At 36.6% G+C, this 9,196-nt stretch overlaps 1 protein-coding gene across 3 annotated transcripts; it reads right to left on the reverse strand.

Annotated features, from left to right (window-relative positions):
* Nucleotides 1-1,086: 1,086 nt before the first annotated feature.
* On the reverse strand, nucleotides 1,087-2,369 carry LOC105266660 (uncharacterized). Of its 3 annotated transcripts, none has more exons than XM_011305000.1 (4): nucleotides 2,229-2,369; nucleotides 2,005-2,172; nucleotides 1,629-1,817; nucleotides 1,087-1,524 (listed from the first exon to the last, which is right to left on the reverse strand). In XM_011305000.1, the coding sequence occupies exons 1-4, from the start codon at nucleotides 2,277-2,279 to the stop codon at nucleotides 1,219-1,221; spliced, it is 714 nt and encodes a 237-aa protein (XP_011303302.1). In that variant the 5' UTR covers nucleotides 2,280-2,369; the 3' UTR covers nucleotides 1,087-1,218. The 3 variants fall into 3 exon arrangements, with proteins under 3 accessions (XP_011303302.1, XP_011303301.1, XP_011303303.1); XM_011304999.1 differs by having other exon boundaries at nucleotides 1,629-1,820; XM_011305001.1 differs by having other exon boundaries at nucleotides 1,629-1,769; nucleotides 2,229-2,366.
* Nucleotides 2,370-9,196: the final 6,827 nt, after the last annotated feature.

A 9,196-nucleotide genomic window follows, 5' to 3' on the forward strand; every position in this document is an offset into this window, starting at 1 on the left:
CCGTCTCTCCCCTTTTAATCGTCGAAACCAACTCTTCAGTACTTTACCGTCATCCGTAAGAGCATCCGCACCAATCTAAAGTGTTCTTCGGCATCGCCTTTAGTGGTTTTTGTTGATTTAATGCATCGCCAGTGGTCCGGGACAACCTCGTGCTCTTAACGACTAGTAAACAACCTCGAGATCATTAAAAAATCCATTCAACCTTATCTCCATAGATAAATGTATCGAAAAAAAAATTAGATAGCACTCGTTTCGGTGAAGATCACTCAAAAAAAAACGAAGGCCAAACGAAGTACTCGACTTTACATACAAAGTCGTACATGGCAATGAAAATGAAAAAAAAAAAGCAAAACTGATTGAACTGATGCGTCTCGTTGCTATGCAACAGAATATTGCGGAAAGATTGAATAATTTTGAAGGTCTTGGGGTGAATATTCCGATGTTGGGAATCCCCTCGGCGATGGGCAACTTATCAGTTATCATATGGTACATGGGTTCTTGGGATTCAAGTCAGGGTGTGTGATACTTGGAGGGGATTTTTAAAAACTTGTTCGATACCGCCGCGCCATGTTGGGAGGATGGCGCCGTTTTGCCGATGCGAATGGACGATGGGTGGCCCTTGGATGACTACAAACGGGTGACGAAAGAAATCTCAAGTGCCTTCATCTTCTCTCTTCTCACCGATCACCACGGCATCGCCAGAGGGAGGAATAGTGGCCCCATGAGCTTATACTTTTTTTTATTCACGGTTTCGATTATGCGACCGGGAATTGCCCTCAATGCTGCCAGTCGGCTATTTTACGATCTACTGTAAATACCTGGAGAATGGCCCATGGGGTGGCTAATGAAGCTGAAGTCATCTCCATCGGATTGCATTCACTCTCTACGTTATAAATTAGACTTATCATTTCTTCCATGCCACTGAGTTATGGCTGTACATCCCATTTTCAATCCGACGTCACGAAAAATAATTCCAATCATGAGGAAATTATTTTTGTAGCACTCCTTCCCTAGTATTAACCATCGATAATTCATTAATCGAAGCTGAAATAATTAATTATGATACGAAAATTAGTTGTTTATTGCATAAAATAAATATAATTAATCAGACATAACATTATTTGTCATAATTTCAGTTTTAGTTTTCGTATTCGAAAACTAAAAATAAACTAAATAAACTAAAATAAACTAAAATTTGTTTTTTTCAGCACAACGGAATCAAGTAAGGTGGGGCAAGAGCGCGTTCACTTTTTCTATGTCAGTAATTAGTCTTCTTATCTCCTCGATACAGTTGGTTAAACCCTCTGTCAACATTTGGAAATCCGTATAGGTCCTTGACTCTGCTTTATTGAAACAGTCAGTCACATTGGTTATGTCTCTCGAAAACTTCGTCACATTGTAAGCTTTCAGGCCCCATTTCAAAATGTCCTTATTAATAGCCTCGTAGGTCCGACTGCTACATCTCGAACGATAGTCAATACATTTCTGCAAGCGTACAAGTTCTGCTTGGTAGGACTGTCCCTCCTATGTATACATGCATAAACAATGTATAATCCATATGCCCGTGGAAATATCGTAGAGTAATACGTTATTATCTGCAATATGTATTTCAATTGTTTTTTACTTACACTGCACCATTCGTGAATACTTCGTTTCTTGTTTTCGTAGTTCTCCGGATCAAAAACACACAGGGACAAGTGATGGACATAAGTATTGACAATCATATATATATGCATCCCTGTATTTATACATTTTTGTAAGTCCGTTTTCTGTGGAGGACGCAGAAGTACGAAGAGATTGAAAAAGGATGTTTGGGGCTTCTAAACAAATATTCACTTATTGGCGACTGAATATTGGCGATTGGATTAGTCAATGTATTCATTATTGGAACCAATACGTGGAATATTCAGAAAAAATAACAATTCTATAATTCTATATTGATGGAAATTAATTAAGACTATTTTCCTTACTCCAGGTGATTCTTAATTGAGAAAAGAAACTCACCAGAATGGACTTAAGATCCACCAGTAGCAAATTATTGAAGCGCATTTGTTTTTCTGATATGCTCTTATTAACGTTGTCAAATAGTTTGAAAACGCATCTATTTTCTGTGACATCCTTGATGATACGGGTGATGTAGCCAAACATCGGCTGTGTGTGCAAGGTTTCAGACTGGAAAATAAATCAGTGAGAACAAATCCTATTAAAAAAATCTAACGATTAATTACCTCGTCGAAGAGAAAAACTAAACGAGTAAGAATAAGTCCGTATAACATCATCGCAGCTACCAACGAATGACTAATAATATGGATTAATACGTCAATACTTTATGTTTTCAGTAGTAGTGACCCAACATTTTTTCCTGCGAACGTGCCTCTCTCGACATTTACTCATACTGCTGATATTAAAAACAAAATAAATGGAGAAATACATCTTCATGTCGTGGACATAAGTATAAATAAAACCCAAAAAAATTCCCTGAACATGATTTTGCAGAGAAGATGTGAGGGATTTAATTTTTTAATTTTTTAATTTTTCATCAATGTAATTTATTCATTCATTATTTATCATTCATTATTAACGTAATAGTCATTCCTTCAGGAGAACCTGAGGCAGCAAATTCTTTAATAGAAAGAGCAGCGATACACTGCTCTGCAGTTGCGACACATGAGTTGTACTTTCGTTTGTATTCATTTGTAGTTTCTTCGAAGCAGTCTAGAATTTTAGTTTTGCTCACACGACTCAATCGTCGTACAGTGTTCATCAATTTTATTCCCTTTGACTTCCAGGTTTGAAATGCAACTTGAAGTCCCACACGATCCGAATTCATTTCGATTTCATTTTGAAGATTCACACCTCTCTATCAACAGATACGATTTCGATTGCACTATATCGAACGATTTTATTTCGATTTACTCACCTCCTTCCATCGATCAATCCTATTTTGCACATCTGTATAATTCGGTACGTTGTTGAGGACACAGAAATGCAGCGCATAAAGATGTTCCATTAAAATATTTCCAATTGGCCTTTTGAAGGCCTTGTCACATTTTTCTGTATTTTTTCCCTCTTTCTCGGCTTTCTCAAAAGATTGCAAGATCTAATGAGGAAAAAATCGAGGGATTATTCCTCAGAGGTTGATATTCCTCTTTCAGTGTTAAGACATTTTTTTTTTAATTAATCTTACGGCAGATTCGTTCAGATGAGTCACTAGCGTGTCGATTGCTTCTGCTCTCCTTTTCGTGTAATTTCTTCCAATGATGTGGGAAATATTTATCATGCGAATAGCTTTGTAATTAATTACAGCTTTGATGGACTGGTCAATTGATTCGCTGGTCAATTCTTCGAAATCCTCCGTCGTTGCTCTAGCCTTCGATCGAAATGAATTATTTTTAAATGAATTATTTAATTTTGTTATTGAGATTTCAAGAAATTGTTGAACTGCACGTTTGAATAATTAAGTAATTTAATTAGAATACTCACGTGGGTAATGAGAATAGACGCGAAAACAGCGACAAGTCCGTAGGATTTCATTTTATGATTGATCTAGCTATAATTTTTTGCGCGCTTTTTATATCCCCCATCTCCCCTCACTGCGTGTCAAAATCATAATTAAATAGGTAATAATTATCACGAATTATTTTGAAACGTCTATGTACACGTTTGACATGTTTGACATGTTGAGTCAATACCAATCATTACAGGGGAATGATTTTTGTCAAAGACTTCTCAATATAGAATAATTCGAGGATGTTCATTCATGTGTGATTGCTTTAAATACCGCGTTAATTACTGTTTTAATTATTCAATGAAAAGAATCATAGAAAAGTGTACGGAATATTCCACGATATTCCACGAAATATTGATATCAAGTTCTTTAAAAAATGAATGTTTAAAAATTTAAAAGGATTCGTCATTTTGATTTCGCGTATTTCAAAATTTAATTTTTATTTTCCATTTTTGATGAAATAATAATACCGACAGCCGATTATTTTTTTAATTCGTTAGGGCACGTGAGTTCCCATGAAATTCGTCACATTTTGTGGGAATTATGACCTCGATAAATGCTAAAAATTGGCCACGTCAATGACTATTGCTTGACTATTGTCATTGACAATAGAATTGGCCATTTGGCGCGTGGGCTGGAGTTGAAACGAGTATGAAACGAATGAGCCACTTGGGTGATTCAAGAATTGTGTCACGAACGATCGGGAACGATGGCTTTGTGAAAGCCATTCAAGTGGTGTTAATTAAATTGTAATGACCATAAATTATACGGTGGAAAGACAATAAAAAACGGGGAAAAATTATAAATTTTTGGGTATTTTCGTAAACTTGAGATTTCATGAATTTCTTCATTCAAAATTCTCTCGAATTTCGCGCTATTAAAAATTACTGTTCAAATCCCTATGGAATTTTAATTGTTTTTAAAAGAATTTCCATTACATTTTCGTGGTTTCATTTTGATGGAATCATTGTTTAACATAAATAAATTTTTTTCAAAATTTTCATTCAAATTTCTCTCGAATTTCGCGCTATTAAAAATTACTGTTCAAATCCCTATGGAATTTTAATTGTTTTTAAAACAATTTCCATTACATTTTGGAATTGGAATTATTGTTTAGTATAAATAAATTTTTTTTCTTATCCCCATACCAGAGAAGCGTCGATATCTTCAATTTATGATAATTATTATCTCATTTGTTGTCTGGCGTGGGGAATAATTCCAAGTTTGCTGGCAATGGCGGTGCATTTGCGGAAGACAAATGTCATCCATTTTGTCGGGATATGGGAATTGATAATGCAGTCTCACAATGTCCAAATATCGATGAGGAAAGGAGAGATCCAGAAGTCGGGGAGATAATGCTGGCACTGGACCGTAGTACTGGCACATGGAGTTTTAAAACGTCCCAGTGAATTCGATTTCAATGCAGGAAAAACGGGGAATCCCCCCTTGCTATCTACGTTGCCAGCGATATCCAGAGAAACGACCTATCGTGATTTATTCTTTTACAGATAGCCCTTCGTGTGCAGCCACACATATCACGTGACATCTTCCTATTCGAAATTTTTTTTTTGTACCATTCAATGGTAAATTGCGGGTAATGAGTGTATGAATGGGTAACAACCTCCGGGCATGACCACTTTGATTGAAGGTTCTTATTGTTTTGGAAAAATTTTGAAAAATTTTCATAAATCTGGAAAAATTGGGAAAAATTTGGAAAAATTGATAAATGAAAAATACGTGCGCAGACTCGGCCCGAAAAATACAAAAAAAAAATGAAATAAAGAGGGACACGCCGAAAGAACTCGAATGAGTATGACGTAACCGCAAATGTTCATCAGACCTAATGGTACAGCATCGCCAGTGACCGCAGAACTAAATGAAACTCGTTCCAACGACGGGGCATACCCGTAGAATTGGAAGGGTCTCCGTATCCGAGGTAAAATTATACCCACCCGGTAAAAAAGATAGCCCTGAACAATTTGCCAACATGCGATTAGAATTTAAAGTACATCGAACTACTGGAGTGGGGGGAGAGGGGGAATTCACAAGTACACCAATGAATAATTTATTCCACTCAAACATTTGCTAACATCCACGGAATTTCCGATTTATATTGTTCGTCCAGGTGTTCAGGGCATACCCCGGCTTTCGTAACGCAAATAATGAGGCTATATTACGTTTATATTGCCATTATGTAATTATGGAGCTGGTGGTAATAGCCGGGGAGTAATGACTGGTGTCGCGAAAGTGTCACCCCTCGGGCCCGCGATAAAAGGGAATAGCCGGTCACTTACATGAGGAGAAATTTTCGGAGGGAATTATCCTTCCAGGGGGATAAATGAGTACTTGCTTCTTTTTTTTTTTATGTCTTTTTGCGGAGGTCTCGGGAAAATTTATGCTCAAAATTTCAGGACACGGGGAAAGTTCAGCGATGGAATTCCTTAACTTGGAATTTTTTGAAATTACAATTATTTTTCAGGATGACAATTTTTTTTTTTTAATTCATTAATTTAATATTTATATTGAATTATTGATGGCTTGTAATTGCTTTGGAAAAATTAGACAATTGTTCAATTAATGGGAGGAGGGAATATTTTGAAAAATGGAAATAAATTTTACATAAATTCAGGATTGCTGAAGGAAATTATTCTTCTAGTAAATTCCCGAGAGTTGTTTCGTCAGGTTCTAAAACATTTATTATTATTAATATTCACAGATAACCTGAATTTTAAAACGCATTAAGAAAATTTAACAGCAGAAATGCATTATGTATACGAGACATTACATGATTATCCAATATTTTCTATTTACATTCGTCGCTGGAACTTTCATGTTGATTTCTTTTAGATTTTAAGAGTAATTTTCTGCAAGTATCACCTCTTCAAGAAACGCAATGTCCACTTCATTTATCGACATGATATTCGATTCCACTCGTGTCGATCACCAATAAAATCCCCGTTTCCTCATTCCTATCGAAAAAAAAATACGCACATACAGAGTCATCGCCATTTTATGTTCGATGCATAAAATAATCGAATACCACGAACATCAGATTTTTTCGCGGGCAGAGAAAAAATAAATTTCTCACTTCTCCTAGTCCTTCAACCCTCAAAAAAAAAATATATATATTTGATATATTTATCCAGATTTATCCATCCATCTCCGAAAAATCTCTTCAAAAAAATTCCCCATTATTCCAATTAAATTCCCCATCCGCTGACTCGAAAATTTGTTATTAATTATTATTTATGTGGGTTTAATTGAATCGTGTGGTTTCGATTGTCGATTTTGGGTATCTCTGGATTTGCTGGAAATTTCTTTTAAAAAAAGTGCATGTGTGGATCGATCGGCTGTGGAGCTCTCATCTCGTATTTACCCTCGACAAAGCGATGTGAAACACATGTGGGATGAAGAGGAAAGTACACAAGTGCCAAAAGTACGTAAATCCATGGGGCAATGGCCGGTCGCCCATCCATCATAAATATTTCATCCAACATATCGAGTCGGACATCTGCACTCGTCTGGGTTATGTACATTGTAGAGAGTCAAATTTCTCATGCTGTCCCACATGCATTACCTCACAGTCACGAATTACAAATATTAACATTACCCAGTAGATGAGAGTAATTGAACGGGGCGCGGATTTACATCTGATGTGTCATGACATTTCTCATGGCGTCGTAATTGATTTTTTTTCTCTTTGTAGGACTTACGTAATACGCCTGGGGAATTTTATGGACCAATAAAATTCAACCGTGAGGGAATGAGTGAGAGAATTTCAAGTGATTTTTTGAAATTGAATTTCTCGCGCTAAGAATTAGCGGAAATACTTGTTCCCGGGATTTTATTGCGGGTAGATCGGGAGGTGTGTTTTAATCGTCATCGTAATAACGTGGGGCCAATGCATATGCACGGACTCAACATTTCTGCATACAAAGGAGGTACTCGGGTATTTTCACGTGGGCAGGGAATTATCTCACGTTTTCGTGGGTGGTTATTTCTTTGAGACAGTTTAGAACTCTATTGTTCATCTATAAACGCCAGTTTGATTTTATTGATGATCTCCAGAAGGCGGGACATTTAAATAAAAAAAGTAATTTCAAAATTCAAAATTTCAAAATTCAAAATTTCAAAATTTCAAATATTTTAACTTGAAAAAATTTAAAAAAAAATGAGAGAGTTGCCGATTGCGGTATGATATATTGATTTAATTCAGTCTGGGTGGATTATCGATTAGTAAAAATATGTTCCGTTAATAATTAATGAGGTGGTGTGTAATGCTTAGGGCTGATCGATCCAGGTGATTAGACGTACGGCGCCTGCTGCCTCCTGCCCACGTTTGACGCATCGTTAAAACACAGAGGCGCCTTCTATCTCTCACGTAGAATGAAAACAAATTGCACGAGGCCATTGCGGTATAACATGTTACAGAGATGTCCTCAGAGGTATCATTACCGAGTATTTCACCTAGCCAATATCGGCAGAGTGTCGGCAAGGATTTATTGAACGAGAGGGATAATCATGTGGGTCACTGGGAGATCATTATTTATTTTTCATTTCCCCAAAATTTTTCAGTTCCCCTAAAAATTTTAATGTTAATAAAAATCCATGGAATTTATTTTATTTTATTGTTGGAGTGGAAAAATTTAAATTCACGTGAAAGTGCATTAATCCCTCGGATCACACCTGGTGAATTTAAAATGACCCTGTGAACCTCCATCAGCGCATTAAAAATGATAAATCGATTGAACTTCACTGCCGACTTCTCTGGATTTTCTCCTCGTGCCATACCTGTCTGAATGGGGTTAATTCAGGCCTTCCAGAGTAGCGAATAAAGCCTCGACAAAGAATTCAAACACCAAAAAGAGGCGTCAACTCACCTATTCTCGTTTAATGCTATTCCTGCGGTCTAGGTCAGTGCTGGTATTATCGTTTGGTATAATCATCACCGACCTCCAAGTACTATTAAGCGTTTTTCAGTCCACCGAGTGATGAGGGACTAGCCGACAAAGTACCAGAGACTCTCACGAGATCTTTTACCAAGTAGATGATTCCAAGTGGTGTTTCAACATCAATCCAGCAGTATTATATTGGTACTTGGATAAATGAGGCATCATTTCGCCAAACATCTGAAAAATCTGGACGGAAAAAATTGAAGATCCATCTGCAGCAATCTCGTTGTTCCAGAATGGAAAAATTAATTGTAGAAATCAGATGAATGAGGAATTAAAAGCAATCGATCGATCCCAGGATGACAATCATCCTCTGGGAAAGTATTGAATTGAAATCTTGAAAATTCTTGGAAATACGGAGAAAAAACTAGTGAATATGGATTTAACTCTGGTGAGAACGAGTATGTCCGTCGGTGAAGCAAGAATTTTCCTGTAAATATACTTTCCATTAGTTTCATCTTCTTTCCGGCATTGTAACAAGCATGCAACCCATCATGACTATACATCAACAAACGCACACGACTGCCTTATCCCATGGCCAACGGTAAATGCATTCTCAAATTTTATTGTCACATTGAAAAAAAAAAAAGAAATGAAAAACATCAACAGTCGGGGAGAGTAACGACGCACAATATTGAAAGAGAGGTTTTTATTTCCAATCAAAGTGAGAGATAACTTTTTTATTCACCTCTGGACAACCTTGTGGAGATACTAAAGTTCGCTGGTTAATCGGATA

The sequence above is a fragment of the Fopius arisanus genome, unplaced genomic scaffold (assembly GCF_000806365.1).
Source record: "Fopius arisanus strain USDA-PBARC FA_bdor unplaced genomic scaffold, ASM80636v1 scaffold00040, whole genome shotgun sequence".
NCBI classification, from domain to species: Eukaryota; Metazoa; Arthropoda; class Insecta; order Hymenoptera; family Braconidae; genus Fopius; species Fopius arisanus.

Coding starts and splice junctions, on each gene's coding strand:
- LOC105266660 (XM_011304999.1), bottom strand. CDS start 2,279: ATGATGTTATACGGACTTATTCTTACTCGTTTAGTTTTTCTCTTCGAC. Junction 2,173..2,228: donor TAGTTTTTCTCTTCGACGAG/GTAATTAATCGT, acceptor TTTATTTTCCAG/TCTGAAACCTTGCACACACA. Junction 1,821..2,004: donor TGGATCTTAAGTCCATTCTG/GTGAGTTTCTTT, acceptor ATATTTGTTTAG/AAGCCCCAAACATCCTTTTT.